Raw genomic sequence first — 15,793 nt, forward strand, 5'->3', positions numbered from 1 at the left:
ATGTCGGTTCATTTAGAAAAGGGACATTCCTTCCCGGTGTGGCCGATTGCTCCCTTAGTGGACAGCACAGTTCTGCATTATGTGGAGTCCCACTGTGGACTCCTCCAGTCCAGGGAGGTGCCATGAAAAAGCCCCCTGCTGTAACGCACCCACCCGCCACCACTTGCTCTCTGTCTGCAGCCTTGCTTCTGAGCGCACTCTCTTCTCTCTCTACCTGCTGAATGCCCAGCCTCTGGTGGGCGGTGGGTGCTCCGTTCACTTTTATTGAGTGGGGGAATTCAGGCTACTATCGGAGGGTTGCCGTTCTTACTGTCCAGAGAGCGATTGAGTTATGTATGTTTTCATTTGGCAGTCCCACTTGCTTTTCTCTTCTGAATGGCCTGATAATTTTAGGGTTTTGTTGAACATGAAAATTTGAAGGGAGTTTTATTACAGAAAAGCTCATTATTACACACTTATTACTCTGTTCTCTGAGAGAGCGGTGATTGGCAATCAGGTTTCTGGGTCATTTTCCCCTGTTCCCACCGATAGCACTGTGACCAGAATAGAGTGTTTCTGGCTGTAGTGTCTGATTCGGATCTTCAGCTGGTAGCTTAGGCATGCCTAATTAAAATCACAAGGCAATTATTTGAGAGTCATTGCTCTATGACATGATTCTGTCATATTAAAAGTGAATGACGATGTAGCCCACTGGTGGAGGATTGGTTTAAGCACTCTCATATCTCAAAAGAGCATTGAGAACGTTAAAAAAAAAATCCCAAACTGGTATTCTTAGGATCCTTCCAGTGGAAAGAATGTCTGCCAAGAAACTGTTACAATAATACAGCAGCAGAGCATTGCAAACACTTCTCCTAAGAGAAGTCACTGCTAATGAGAAAAGAGATACCAACAGGCTGGCCATCCCCTGCCTCAGAGTGCGGACAAGCATCAGACACATGGTGTTGCCCAGCATGAGGGAAAATAAAAGGTGAACTAGAAACGCCCACCTGGTCACATGCTGGACACAGTGATGCGCTGTGTTTCATTGGGTGCAGCTCCCTAACCGGTTCAGAGGCCTTTTAGTGGCATATGTGGTATTTGTATTGATGGTTAGACCACTCTGGTAGAATTACCAAAATTATAATTCCCTCAGGTCACTCCTGACTGTAAGCATTCAAGGGGGCTCCACGTTGCAAATTGGTGAAAGGTTCCATTTTCGAGTGTTTGACCCGTGCTCCTTTTGGACCATATAGAGACTTGGAGCCAAGGACCTGGCAGACTTTCTTTTTTGGAAAATGACAAAAGTGTAATTGCACGTTAGATGGAGATCTAATCCTAGGGGCTTCTCACTAATTTAGCATCCGAAATTGTGTGCTAAAGTTCTACTTAAAAGGTACTGTTTTTCAAACTTACACTGGCCAAAGCCAGGAACGCTTGAGTGTGGCCTAGGCAGGCGGAAAGTGCCGGCTTGCGCTGCTCTTAGTGCTCGCCTCCTGTTGCTGTTTGACTGTGTGTGAACTGGGGGAGGGTCACAGCAGGCTGTCCATTCAACACTTCGTACACCGTTTCTTCTCATTGAAGGAAACATCTCTTATCCGAATTTTTCCCTGTGATTTTGCTTTCCATTCCTTCCTTTCCTAACCCTTCTGAACTTTGTCCTTGGGTGGATATTGCCATTTTTTACCTCAAATGGTTGATGAGTCTAAGGTGTACATACTTCCCTAGTCTTGTTGCTCCCCTTACACAAACTCACTGCCTTTTAGTCAATGCTGACTCACAGCAAGCTGCTAGGACAGTTTCCGAGACAAACTCTTTACGGGAGTAGAAAGCTCCGTCTTTCCCCTGCCGAGGATCTGGGCTTTCAAACCTTGCATTTCGCAGCCTGACTCATAACCACTACACCCCCAGGGCAACTTGGCTCCCCTTAGCCACCTGTCTGTCGTTGGCCTGAGAAGTGAGCCAGATTGGAAGATAACTAAGGGTAATTAGTATTCTTGGACTCCACCAGTCTCTAGCTGACCAGTAAGCCTGATCTCTTAGGTTTTCGAGTTTTATCCCACATTGCCCCCACTCTTATCTAGAACCTTCACATGCGAGAAGCCCTTGGCTTCTTCCTTAGCACTTACTTTGTTAGTTCCTTTGAGTTCTCTCTCTCTCTCTCTCTAGAAAGCGGAAGCTAGCAGGTGAGAGTGCACATGCATGAATAGAATGCACAGTGTGTGGCTGCGGTGTCTCTGGATGTGCCCTGCACCGGGAAAGACCCCACTCTCCCCATACCCACATCTCCTCTCTTCTCTCTCTCTCTCTCTATCTATCTATCTATCTCTTTCTCTCTCTCGTAGTAACGTGCCTAGTGTCGGGAGCCTCGCAGACCCAGATTATCTGAACACACCGCAGATGAACACTCCAGTGACGCTCAACAGTGCCGCCCCCGCCAGCAACAGCGGGGCAGGAGTCCTGCCCTCGCCAGCAACCCCCCGCTTCTCTGTCCCCACACCACGGACCCCCAGGACCCCAAGAACTCCCAGAGGTGGGGGTACTGCCAGTGGTCAAGGGTCTGTGAAGTATGACAGCACCGATCAGGGGTCACCAGCCTCCACCCCCTCTACCACACGGCCCCTTAACTCTGTGGAGCCTGCCACCATGCAACCAATTCCTGAAGCCCACAGTCTGTACGTCACCTTGATTCTCTCCGACTCGGTGATGAACATCTTTAAAGACAGAAACTTTGACAGCTGTTGCATCTGCGCCTGCAACATGAACATCAAAGGGGCGGATGTTGGCCTATACATCCCCGATTCCTCCAATGAGGACCAGTACCGTTGCACCTGTGGGTTCAGCGCCATCATGAACCGCAAGCTTGGCTACAACTCAGGCCTCTTCCTTGAAGATGAGTTGGATATTTTTGGGAAGAATTCTGATATTGGTCAAGCTGCAGAGAGGCGTTTGATGCTGTGTCAGACCACCTTCCTTCCTCAGCCGGAAGGAGCCAGAAAGTCCCAGGAGCCACCCATCAGCCTCCTCCTCCTGCTGCAGAACCAGCACACACAGCCCTTTGCCTCCCTGAGCTTCCTGGACTACATCTCCTCCAGCAGCCGCCAGCCGCTCCCCTGCGTGAGCTGGACTTACGACCGGGTGCAGGCCGACAACCACGACTACTGGACAGAGTGCTTCAACGCACTGGAACAGGGCCGGCAGTATGTGGACAACCCCACAGGCGGTAAAGTGGACGAGGCACTGGTGCGAAGTGCTACTGCACACTCGTGGCCACACAGCAATGGTGGGTATCCCAGAATACACTGCCGAAACGGCAGCTTACCAGTCTTCTTCACTTAGGGAAATGACCAGCATTTTCATGTCCTGTCTTAAAAGAGTTCTAACGGAGAGCTAGCTATACATACGATGTCATCCTAGTTTAGGGGGACGATGCTGCACATCAACTCGCCCCCAGAGAGGAGTGATTATTGAAAACTCCCTCTCGCATGCATTTCAATTAGTGGGCAGCCTGCGTGGGAACCCTCTGACTTTGAGGCAGCATGGGTGCCAGGAGGTGAAAACTGAGCATCCCCACCCCACTGTGTGGAGTGTTTAAACCCACCCCATTCGCCCACACTGCGCTTTTCTCCTTCCCTGGGTTTCCTGGTACTTGTCATCCCGACCTGGGATCACACTCTGCCTTGTATTGTGAGAGCTCCAGGTGACAGACACTTTGAAGAGTTGGGCTCTATGGTGGTAAGTCACTTGTTTCCCCCAACTCTGTCAGTGCCCACACTGTGATGCATCCGGGGAGTCACATGCTGTCTGATAGGGGGCTACCACCCCCTGAACTTTGTCCTCTTGATTACAGAGTAGGCATTAGCCAATAACCACACCAATCTGTGTCTCGTCAGAACCGCGGTCACTGATGAAAGTCTGGGGTGGAGCGCCTGCCCAGCCTGGAGGTCAGGGGAACCTCTCTGAAGGAGGAGGAATATTCACTGGAACCTCAGTGAAGAGCCCACATGAGCACATTAGCTGGGTCGAGAGAGTGGGGAGCAAGGATTGTGTCTAGGCAGGAATAGCCTGTGTAAAGGCATCCAAGTCATGGGGAGCCCAGAGCCTTCAGAGAGTTCAGGAAGCTAGAGGTCATCAGGGCTGGACTAGTCTTTGGAGACATCATGGGGTAGGTCTCCATCCAAAGATCAGTGACCAAGCATCAAAAGGTTTTAAGAGGAAGCACCGGCATCACCTTTGTGTGGTTGCAAAAAGAATGAAATGTGATCTTCCCGTAATACAGGTGCGGTTAGAGACTGGCAGGAATCGGGGAGTTGGACCATCGCAGTAGATAAAATAAATTATAGTGTGACTGAGGCTTCTCACAGTGTGATGGAGAAGATGTGAGCTGGTGTCTCAGTGTGAGGGCTGTGGAGCTGCAGGGTTTAGGGAAGAGTTGAGTACTAGGGACAAGGTGAGTGAGGTGTTTAAGATGTCTCTGTGGCGTTTCAGTTGCACACCTGGGTAGGAACTGGAGAAATTTAGAGATGCAAACACCACAGAAAGACCAGGTCTGGAGAGAAAGTTCATACATTGAATGTGGTTGAAACGTGGTCCCTTGTGAAACAACCAGGTAGACCAGTCAGCGAGACGCTGTGGCATCCATGGGCTCAGGCAGGACCATTGAGAGAGGACGGGGTCTGAAGCGAGTGGGAAGGAAGAGGCCAGTTGATGACAGTGGAGAGGTAGTGGCTCTAGGTGCGGCTAGGCAGTGCTTGTTGATGGAGGGAGAGCTCTGTGGGGTTGGGGCACAGAGGCCAGAGCAGAGGGGGTGCCTGAAAGGATGGTTGATCCTGCTTCTGAAGGGGGAAAGGCTTCTTAAATCCCTCAGGTTATGAGGGAACAGTTCTAGAGGCCAGAGGCCAAGGGAGTCAGGAGTGATGCAGGTCAAGCAGGGAAGGAGGCTTCCAGGCAGCAGGGACCCCTCAAGAAGTAGCACCAAGGGTCAGGGTCAAGCCAGGAGCCTCACACTTAGCAGGGTTGACTGTGTGTTTCTTGAGTGAGTGTGAGAATTGAAGAAAACACAGTCTTTCCCCCTAAACATGTGGGAGGTGAGCTCGGTTGGTTTCTTTTACACCTTAGCTTTACAATTTGGTTGACCACCCAACACTCCCAGGCAAGTAGAAACATTGGTTCTTTAGCCCCTAATCAAGGATAAAGTATAGACACCTGCCTTTGCTGCGCCCCACCCTCACCCCCATGGCTTTCAGGCAGAAAAGTGTGTGTGTGGACAGACCCACCGTGTCAGAACATCTGGAAGTGGAGGGAGTACATTTTGCTGCAGAGAAGGGCTGGGTTGTGGAGGTGAAGGAATGGGGACCCGGCCTGTGTTCAGTGATCCTGACCATAGTGCTTTGTGTCTGTCACCTGCCTACTTCTAGGAGATGTGGGTACAAGGAATTTACAATCCTCTTTAAGCCAAGAAGGAAACAAAACCAAACAAACATTGAAGGTGAAAGGTGACTGGTAGCACCTGGTTAGGCAGGGTCCTGCAGCTCCACGAACACTGCCTGTGCACAGACACTGCCAGGCTGCCTAGTGTCTTAGGTGCAGCTGGAGACCCAGACTTGTGCAGGCTGCTTCCTGGAGTCAGTTGTTCAAGTGGTCGCTAGCTCTTAAGTAGCCGTCCTTGCCCCTTGCCCAGAGAAATGGGAGGGTGTGGGTGGCACCTTCAAACTTGGTTATTAGCTCTTTCCTCAAACCTTTCTGAGACTGCTAAGTGTTGAGACCCCTCACACACACGCACTACGCACTATTCAGTCTACTTCGAGAATCCCTCCCCCTGATACTTGCTATAGGAACTGACCGTCCTTAAACTATAGGGTAGCCACCTGGCACACAGATGACAGCCTTGCCCGAGTCTTGCCTGGTTCCTGTGGCTGTTCACGAGGTGGTCTCTCTGAGTTCAATGGAGTTTCCTGTGAGAATCTTTTACATTAAGAGCTTTTGCTCTGTTTTTTTAAAGCATCTGTTTAATCTACTACCTTCACTCATGATAGAATTAAAACATGGACATTTGGGAATAAAAATAATACAATAACTTGCAGCTTCCCTTTCTGATGAAAAGTCTTGCAAACAAGTGTATGTGACACTAAAAAGAGCGGGCACCTAGTTTCCCCTTTAACATCACATAGCGCTATAGTTGAGCTCTTTTTACACAGGAAGACCCACGTCCCTTGATTCTTTTCAGGAGTAACGGACACTCTCCCCCAGCTCCTGAGCCAAGCCCCATCATCACCCTCCCACCCCCACCCACCATGGCTGGGAAGAGGAGAGGAGGGAGGAGGTGTGGCCCCTGGTAAGCTGTGTCTTTCCGTTTCTCTTCCAGTGCTGGACAGCAGCATGCTCTCCTCCCAGGACGTGGTGCGCATGTTGCTGTCCCTGCAGCCCTGCCTCCAGGATGCCATCCAGAAGAAGCGCACGGGCAGGACCTGGGAGAACATCCAACACGTGCAGGGCCCGCTCACCTGGCAGCAGTTCCACAAGATGGCAGGGCGCGGCACCTACGGTAGATCCTGACTGCCTTTGCACTTGTTCCCAGTCGTGCCCTGGGGGCCTAGTAGGTTACCTGTTTGGCTGCTCACTGCAAGGCCAGCAGTTCAAACCCACCAGCTGTTTCGAGAAAGAAGAGGCTGTCGACTCCTGTAAAGATTGACAGCCTAGAAACCCACAGGGGCAGTCTGTCCTCGTCCTGTAGGCTTGCTGGGAATCAGACTTGACTCGATGGCAGTGGTTTGGTTTGTGTGTCCTGCTAAGACTGATGAGGATCCCTGGTGGTGCATTGGTTAAGCACTCAGCTGCTAACCCAAAGGTCAGCAGCTCGAAGCCGCCGGCCACTCTGGGGGAGGAGAGCTGTGTGGCAGTCTGCTTCTTTAAAGATTCGCAGCCATAGACCCCCCTCTGCGGCCATTCTGCCCTGCCCTACGGGGTCGCCCTGCGCCAGAATCTCCCCAACCGCAGCAACTTTGTCAGTTTCCGTTGGTTTGTCTTTCCAAAGTCACTTGTGGAGTCAAGGCCCGTGGGAAACGTCTTCCCCAAGAGCTTATTTGTGAGACACGCCCACCCTCATGCTGTCTCGGCTGGCTGACTTCTGCACCGCCCCCGCTGCTCCCTCGTGGTCAGGCTCCTATAGGGAAGGCAGGCCTGCTGACTAGACAGCGAGCTTGAACTTGTTCTTGCCTTCTGTCTGACTCAGTTAATGAAGGTCCATTTCATCTGAAAAATCTGAGAACATATTTTTAAGAGTGTCACTCTGAAATCATGAGATTTCAGATGCCAGAACTTATCGAGTAAGGTGCCAGGAACTTGTAAATTGTTCAGGTTGGGGGCCCAGGGCCTCAGGCGCACTGCTAAATGACAATGTTGTCTTTAGGTTCAGAAGAATCTCCTGAGCCGTTGCCCATCCCCACTCTGCTTGTGGGCTATGACAAGGACTTCCTCACCATCTCACCATTTTCCTTGCCATTCTGGGAGAGGCTGCTGTTGGACCCCTATGGGGGCCACCGTGATGTTGCCTATATTGTGGTGTGTCCAGAAAACGAGGCCTTGCTCGAAGGAGCCAAAACTTTCTTCAGGGACTTGAGCGCTGTTTATGAGGTAAGAGTGAGACTGTGAGCCTTGATCTGGTGACACGAGGCTTCAGGGGGAGGTTCCTGTTGGTGGCCCAATTTGAAAGAGCAAGTGTTTTCAAAGTCGATGCCAAAGGAAATGTCCATCATTGTTGGATGAAGAAAAGAACAAATTGGCAGGTTTTTCCAAAAGTCAGTGGCCTCCCCGCCTTGGTTTGACACTGTTAGATCTAGGGCTTCTCTGATCCAGCCTTCACACACATCTCCAGACCCCAGAGCTGATTCCCGCTTTGGGTGCTCATGGTTTCCAAAAAGCCATGCTCAGCAGGAAAGGTAAAGGCACTGGCTCTAACCCCGTTATTTTGTTTTGCTGCTTTTTTGAGAGGGATAAGGAGGAGGCCCTGAATAGATCATTTCGGAATCTAGAGAAAATGTTCATATACATAACTCCCACCCCTTGTGGCAGTTTGTCATCCTGTGGTGGTCAGCATGTTGTGGTGATGCAGAAAGCTTATGTCAAATACCAGGAGGGTTTTAGTGGAGTTGAGATTAGGAAGAAGACTGGCGATCTCTGAAGAAAAGAGAATTTTAAAAAATTGACCTGTGAAAGGCTTGCCTAATCATAGCAGGGTCAACTTTAAAGACATAGCTGGAGCGGAACTTTCTGAACTTTGATCAGCTAATGTGGCACCACTCAAAATTAAGCAGTGGCAAACATCCATCAGTCATTGGAACATGGGATGCCAGAAGAATGAACCTAGCAAAATGGGAGGTTTTCAGAAATCAAATGGAACAGCTGCAGGCTGATGTCCTAGGTGGGGATTTGTGTGCTGACCGGGTCCGGTCGTGGCCATTTAGAGCCATTGTATGAGGGCAAGAGTGGGGGTGCACCCGTCATCAAGGAGAGTAGTGCATGACTGGCCCTGGAGCACAACGTGTTAGCAAGGATAGGATGATAGCGGACTACCTAGACCAAGTAATAGGATGGTTGGACAGATTTTTCTACCAATCCCTACTGGCAGAGATGAAGAAACACGTGACCAACTTTTGCATTTGCAATGAAAGAGCTAAGGAGAAAAATTGAAAGCCTCAGGTTGCTTTACTGAAGGATTGTATGGGCTGAGTGTGGAAAGCATTAAAAGAAGACAGACTTCAGAGTCATGTTCAACCATCTCAAGAGGTAGCGTAAGAGAAAAAATGGACGGCATGGAGAGAAGTCAAGCTGCACTGAAGGTGGAGTCACCAGTGGCAAAACACAAGGCTCTAGTTGAAATGCTCCCCCAACAGAGGGCGCCCTGGAAGCACTCCTCTATGTCAAGACATTCGAAAGACAGCTCCATGGTCAGCCGACTAGAAAAGATCCATATTTGTGCCCATTCCAAAGGAAAGCGACTGAACAGAATGTGGAAATTACTATAAAGTTTTGCTGAAGATAAGTCAAAAATGGCTGCAGCAGCACAGAGACAAAAATTTGAGCCAGATTTGTAAGAGACTGTGGCACAAAGGATATCGCTGCTGACGTTAGATGGATCTTGGCTGAAAATAGAGAATACCATAAACATATTTATTTGTGTTTTATTGACTATGCAGAGGAATTCAACTGTGCGGACCACAAACTATGGATAACGTTGCCAGGAATAGAAACTGGAGGACAGTGAAATATGTGTGTTCACGTGGTTGTGTCCTTTCATCATGCCTCCTTATGTGCTGAACGAATAATCCGAGAGGCTGCAGTGTGTGAAGAAGAACTAGCATCCGGATGGGAGGAAGGCTTCTTAACTCCCTGCGATGTGGAGATGACCCCACCTTGCTTACTGAGACTGAGGAGGACTTGATGCACGTGCGGATGAAAATGAAGGATCACAGCCTTCAGTGTGGATGATACCTCAGTGTAGTAAGTAAGATAAAAGCCCTCTCAAGTGGGCCAGTAGAGGACACTGTGGTAAATGGAGAAAAGATCGAACAGCTATCAAGTTGGATTCACAATCAATGCTCATGAAAGCGGTAGTCAAGAGCACAAACGATGTGTTGGGAAAATTGGCTGCACAAGACCTATTTAAAGTATTAAATATGTTAATTTCAGCATTAGGGGCAACTGTCCCAAGCGTGGTATTTTCACTTACCTCATGTGCATGTGAAAACTGGACAGTGAAGTAGGAAGATGGCCGAAGAATGGATGCATTTGAACTGCAGGCTGGTGAAGACTAGTGAAAGTGCCCTGGGCCGCCACGAGAGCACACGAACTTACCTCAGCCAGAGAGCCAGACTGCACCTTCAGAGTGAAGTTGACGAGATCAGGTGATGCCATTCCCTCGTGATGTTGGTGAATAATGTTGAGTGTGCACTGGCCCGCCTGAAAGAGCAAACATCTGTCTGGGAGGAAGTAGAGCCACCGCGTTCCGTCGAGGCGAAGAAAGTGAGGTTTCTGTCTCGGGTGCTCAATAGCATGGCTCTCTCACTTGGAGACACCTTTCCCTGGAGGGAGGACATCATGTTTGGGAGCAGATCCTTCAATGAGATGGCTTGACAGACCGTGGGGCAGAGGGCTCAAGTGTAGCCGCGCTCATGTGGGTGGCCCAGGACCAGGAGCGGCTCACTATGTTGTACATGGCTTGCTGTGAGTTGCAACTGACACCTAACGAAAGAGGACATAATTATGTCTGATTGTTTTTAGTAAATTTTTTTATTGAAAATACAGCACGAAGCCTAAGTTTTTTTACATGTGTGATTCAGTGACACTGATTACATTCTTGGAGTCGTACAACCATTTGTGCCTGTCCTTTGGTGAGTAGCCATTCCTCCACTAGCGTAAAATGCCCCCAAGAGTTCCCATCTAATCTTTTGAGTTGGTATTGTCCAGTTTATCCTATATAGCGAGTCCTTGTCTTTCTGTGATATTTTATTTAACATAGTTGTTTTAATGTGAAACTTTGGATACAGATGTGACCGTAGTAATTACAAGCCAAATAGATCATCTTATATATTTACCATATGTACTTGAGTATCAGCCGACCTGAATATCAGCCAAGGCACCTCATTTTACCACAAAAACTGCAATAAAAATGTGCTGGAAAATTCGGCTTCTACACGAGTCTATACGATAAGTGTATAGATTTATATTGCTTTCAACAAGTTAGAAACACATAGTCTTTGAAGAGTAAGTTCGTTCTCTGCGAAAGTTCTTTGGATGCTTCTAATGTCTTTATATTTGGTGAGATTAAATAGAATTAGTATTTTAAGTGCCTACAATACTCACAGGCACATTGCAAGCGAGTAAAATGTCTGTTAGGTCAGATGCTAAGTTCGACTTTTAAAAAATCCCCGAGCAGAACATTCACTGTCTATAAGGGAATCAACTGTCTCAGTTGTGCACGTGTGTGGCTACAGCTTTGCGAGGAGGTGTGTGCTGTCAGAGAAGCCAGTGACTGAACCCTGGCATGCTGTGATGGGTGAGCGGGTCCGCTCCACGGATGCATTCCAGTGTGAAATTACAGTTGACCTAACACAGGAAACTTGTCAACGCAGTTCTAAAACCTAGACGGTCCCTTGACTCAAGCCTTGGGCGTAAGCTACACAGCTTTACAGAGTCACGGGTGTGGGTCAAAGACCTTTTTCTAGGGTTGCTCACTTGGCTGTGAGCCATACCCGCTTAAGCAGAGAGAGGACACCAGTGGATTGTACAGGGCAGGAGAGCCTTCACTTCCTCCTAATGGTGCTGCCTTTCCTGCTGGTGAGCAGGTACACCTAGCAGCTTCCCTTTGGCAGGTACATTGTCTGAATTCTGTGCTCTTTGTACCCATTTAATGCCTTAGGAGATAAATACCTGATTCTGTGACCCAAAGTAACTAAAAAGTAGTGGGCACGCTCCCTGTTGGAGTGAGCTCAGCTAGTGGGTGGTCTCCAGGTGCCTGCCTCAACCTAGCAGATGGCCCTAAGGGTGGCGGTGTCTAATGATAGGTCCTGCGTGGGGATCATTTCAGAGGCTTAGGCAGACGTCTCCTCAGTCAGCCCCAGAGGCAGTTTTACATGTCAGTCATCTGTTGCTTGGGGGGAGGGGGCCCAGGGCAAGCTTAGGTCTGTCCTACCTTAGAGGCTTCACTCTGGGTTCTGGAGAGGCAGCCAGCCACAGAGGGGCATGTGACAGCTGTCGGAAAGGGCTGGCTCATGGGTCTGGGCTGCCCGTGGCAAAGCTAAGAAGAGGTGGAGAGGCCACCATGCTAGGGCTGTGGGGACTGCCCTGCTCATTGGCCCCCGTGTGTGATGAACTCTGTCTTTCAGACGTGTCGGCTGGGGCAGCACAAACCCATCTGCAAAGTGCTCCGGGACGGGATCATGCGTGTGGGCAAGAGCGGGGCACAGAAGCTGACCGCGGAGATAGTGAGCGAGTGGTTCAGCCAGCCTTGGGGCAGCGAGGAGAGTGACAATCATTCCAGACTCAAACTGTATGCGAAAGTTTGCCGCCATCACCTAGGTAAGCGGGAGCTTGCTGTCTGGGCAAAGGGGACTGTGCAAGAGAACACTGCCCTCCCCATGTTTCCCACCCATGTGCGCGCTCGTCCTGCCAACATAGCGTCCTACAGCTGCATTTATGGATTGGCATGGGTCAAATTGTGTGTTTTGGGTACTATGCAGACTCACATTCTTTCAAACACGGTAAAGCTGCCTGGAGCAGCCCTGTCTAATTCACACACACCCCGGCACCCCCATCCCCCCCTTCCAGGAATGTGGTGCAATGACAGGTGAGTTGTGTGAACCCACACTTTCCAGAGATGTGTGGAGACGCACAAGGCCCCATTGTGTGGTGTGCACCCAGGAGCCACGGTAGATTCTATTGGGTCGCGCACGGTTCCCTGAAGGGCCCGTGGAGTGAGTCCACAAGGAGAGAGTTAACACAGGAGAAATTCATTCTCCAAAAGAAGCTTCCCCCCAGAATTGTTCCTGTCATCTCCATGTCTGCATAATACAGCCTGTTTACTTGTGGAGCTAGCATTTCAGGTGATGTAATGATAGCCTCAGTGGGCTGAAAGCATCATATTTTTTAAATTGCTGAAGTTCGGGTTCATTCTGACACGGCCGCCCTCACTGAAGCTGCCTTTGCGTGTCCTCTTCCAGCACCTTACTTAGCCACCCTGCAGCTGGACAGCAGCCTGCTGACACCACCCAAGTACCAGAGCCCACCAGCAGCAGCACCGGGTCAGGTCCCGCAGGGGAGTGCTGGGCCTTTAGCGCCAAATGCAGGATCTGCAGCACCCCCAGCTGGCAGTGCATTCAACCCCACCTCCAACAGCAGTTCTGCCAACCCTACAAGTGGTTCCGGCCCTGGGGCCTCCGGGGCCTCCGTCTCAGCATCCGCCTCTGCCCCAGGCATGAGCCAGATAAGCACTGCTGCCTCTTCGGGGTTCAGTGCTAGCATTGGAGGGCAGAACCCCAGCACTGGGGGCAGCTCTGCAGACCGAGCGCAAGGGACCATCAGCTGTGGTGGGGACCCGGAGTCTGGGCAGAGCGCCTCGCAGGATGGACAAGAAAGGTATGTGCCTCGCGCATGGTTCCAGCAAGTGGCTTCCGGGGGGACCTCTCTACCCGTTGACCTTATTAATCTCTCAAGTCCAGTAAATGTCTCAATTTCTTCCCCAGAGAAAATGACAATCGGCAATGGAACACTGTACCCCAGAACCACACTCACTACTGTTTGTTGATTCCTGTAGGTTGATTTTCTGGGACCCCGTAGGAAGGACAGAGTAGAAGTGCCTCGGTGGGGTTCTGAGGCTGTAACATTTTTCTCCCTTGGAGTAGTTAATAGTTTGGAACTGCTGGTCTTATAGTTAGCAGCCCGACTCCATACGTGTCAAGCTGGTAGTCTGCAGAAGTTTGCGCCCCTCAGAGGGAGAGCATTCTGCAAGACCGCCATGTGAAGCATCCCACACGTCAGGGAGAGCAGGTTGGAGGTGATCTTCATGGGGAAGGACGCTTATCATTTTCCGCCCGCTCTGGGTGGGTTTGCCTTTTTCTTGGTAGTGTGGCACTCACTGAAGTGTACTTGAACCTGTACTCGGTGCCCCGCAGCTCTGGCCCTCCCTCCGTGTGACCCCGTTTTATTTTGTGCATCTCATGAGTGCTCTCCCCGCCCCCCGCCCCCCCCCCCCAGTGCGACAGACAGGGAGAGGATCGGCATCCCCACGGAGCCCGACTCTGCGGACAGCCACGCCTACCCCCCAGCCGTGGTCATTTACATGGTAGACCCCTTCACCTACACTGCAGAGGACGACTCCACGTCCGGGAACTTCTGGCTGTTGAGCTTGATGCGCTGCTACACGGAGATGCTGGACAATTTACCTGAGCATATGAGGGACTCTTTCATTCTCCAGGTGACTGTACAAATTTATTGCTTACTGCTGAAGTTGTAAAGAAAGGAAGGGTTCAGGCTTTAGAATTTTTTTCAATATAATAAAAACCTCAAAACGAAACCTACTGCCACCAAACCCACTGTGCTGATTCTCATCGTGATGCTTTAAGACCGAGAACTGGCCCCGTAAGGTTTCTGAGACTGTGATCTTTACGAAGTAGACTGCCTCATCTTTTTCCTGCAGACTGGCTGGTGGGTTTGTACTGCTGACCTCTGGCTAGCAGTCATGGCCTGATGCACTACCAGGGATCCTGTTGGAATACAGGAAAGTATCAAAGGAAAGATGTGTGATTCCACTCCCAGGTCCTGCAGCATGCTCAGATCATCCCTAGCCTAATTTGATGTTGGTGTTTATAGCCAAGACTGTATTTTCAGTATTGTCTTTTTAAAAACATGATTCATGAACACTTTTCCTCGTGTTACTTTAAAATTCTCACACCTTTTAAATCACTACATACTTCCATTTTCAATCATTCCTGTATAAGTAGGCATTTAATGTGCTTCTACAGTAGGCAAAAAGCCCTATTGTGAATGAAACAGTCATAAAAACCTTTATAGTCTTTCTAAAATCAGTGCATCTCTTGAGGTGGATTCTTCTAGGTGGACATTAGCTTCTGGCACTGCAATTCCAGAGCCTACTGTGATTTCACAGGTGCAAAGGGGAGGCTGTAGGTTGTAGCTGGATTTCATGCTGCCTTCACTACCGCCATCTTTGAGAAAGAACTGATGGGAACTGGTTGTTGGTTCCCTGGCTTGGCTGATCAGGCCACGGGCGTTCTGACCCTAGAGAAGTTGGGCACAGCATCTCTGCATCATAGAGACCAAGGGGCTTCCATCCAAATCCTGAACTCAGCGATGAGAACACACAGTGGCAGAGTAATTTCTCAATGGCAGTATATGTGACAAACATCACACGCCTCTTCTTAAATTCCTGGCGACAGCTGTAATTTCAGATTTGGTCCCACTGGGAGGAACGGGGATTGAAGTGTACGGGCTGACGTGTACCCGTGTTAAAGCTCAGGTGTAAGTGAGGAGGTCACGTCCTTCCATACTCCCGCTTTGCCCTCCTCAGACTAGACATGCTTTGTCTGTGTTTGTGTTGTAGATTGTGCCTTGCCAGTACATGCTGCAGACAATGAAGGACGAGCACGTGTTCTACATTCAGTACTTGAAGTCCATGGCATTTTCCGTGTACTGCCAGTGCAGGCGGCCGCTGCCAACACAGATCCACATTAAATCCCTGACGGGGTTCGGGCCTGCAGCCAGCATTGAGATGACCCTCAAGAACCCTGAGGTGGGTACGGGCAGGGCTGAAACCTGCCAAGCAGCACGGAAACAAAAAAAGAGCGTGGGTGGCTCTAAGTAATCCAGAGCCATGCAGGGCTCATGTCCCTCCGCTGAAGTTCCATGTTGCCCTAAGAACCTAGATAAGTCAACTCTTGGTACATGGTATCTCATTTGGCAATATATTTCACATTTGTAAATGGAAACATTCCAGGTTCCCAAAGGTATTAATTATGCTGTTCGCATTTTGAAGTGAAGCTGTGCCTTCCACTCATCAGAGAGACACTCCACAGTCTCTCAGCTGCCCTGCCCTGGTATCTGCTGCCCACGCTTCCAGCAGACCTCGGCCCGAGAGTGGATTTCCTTCCTCCTCCTCGGATGGAAGCGGAAACCAGCTTTCCGTGGATTCATGCTTCTAAGGGAAATGTGGAGCACCAAAACAAAACGAAAAACCAACCAGCATTTAGGCCTAAGTTTGCAACGTTATTTATTTTCCAGACCATCCTGTGTCACGTTTAGAATTTCC

General features: G+C 49.9%; 1 protein-coding gene across 2 annotated transcripts in view; it reads left to right on the plus strand.

Moving 5' to 3' along the window:
- The window catches only part of MED13L (mediator complex subunit 13L), a 257,652-nt gene that overhangs the window by 232,345 nt on the left and 9,514 nt on the right, over window positions 1-15,793 (plus strand). For both annotated transcript variants that reach the window (XM_075534610.1, XM_075534609.1), the window contains exons 17-23: window positions 2,322-3,259; window positions 6,341-6,520; window positions 7,385-7,608; window positions 11,859-12,051; window positions 12,693-13,107; window positions 13,726-13,945; window positions 15,089-15,277. In XM_075534610.1, the coding sequence (XP_075390725.1) occupies window positions 2,322-3,259; window positions 6,341-6,520; window positions 7,385-7,608; window positions 11,859-12,051; window positions 12,693-13,107; window positions 13,726-13,945; window positions 15,089-15,277 (2,359 nt within the window). The remainder of the gene's footprint in view (window positions 1-2,321; window positions 3,260-6,340; window positions 6,521-7,384; window positions 7,609-11,858; window positions 12,052-12,692; window positions 13,108-13,725; window positions 13,946-15,088; window positions 15,278-15,793) is intronic.

Source organism: Tenrec ecaudatus, chromosome 16 (assembly GCF_050624435.1).
Source record: "Tenrec ecaudatus isolate mTenEca1 chromosome 16, mTenEca1.hap1, whole genome shotgun sequence".
Lineage (NCBI taxonomy): Eukaryota > Metazoa > Chordata > Mammalia > Afrosoricida > Tenrecidae > Tenrec > Tenrec ecaudatus.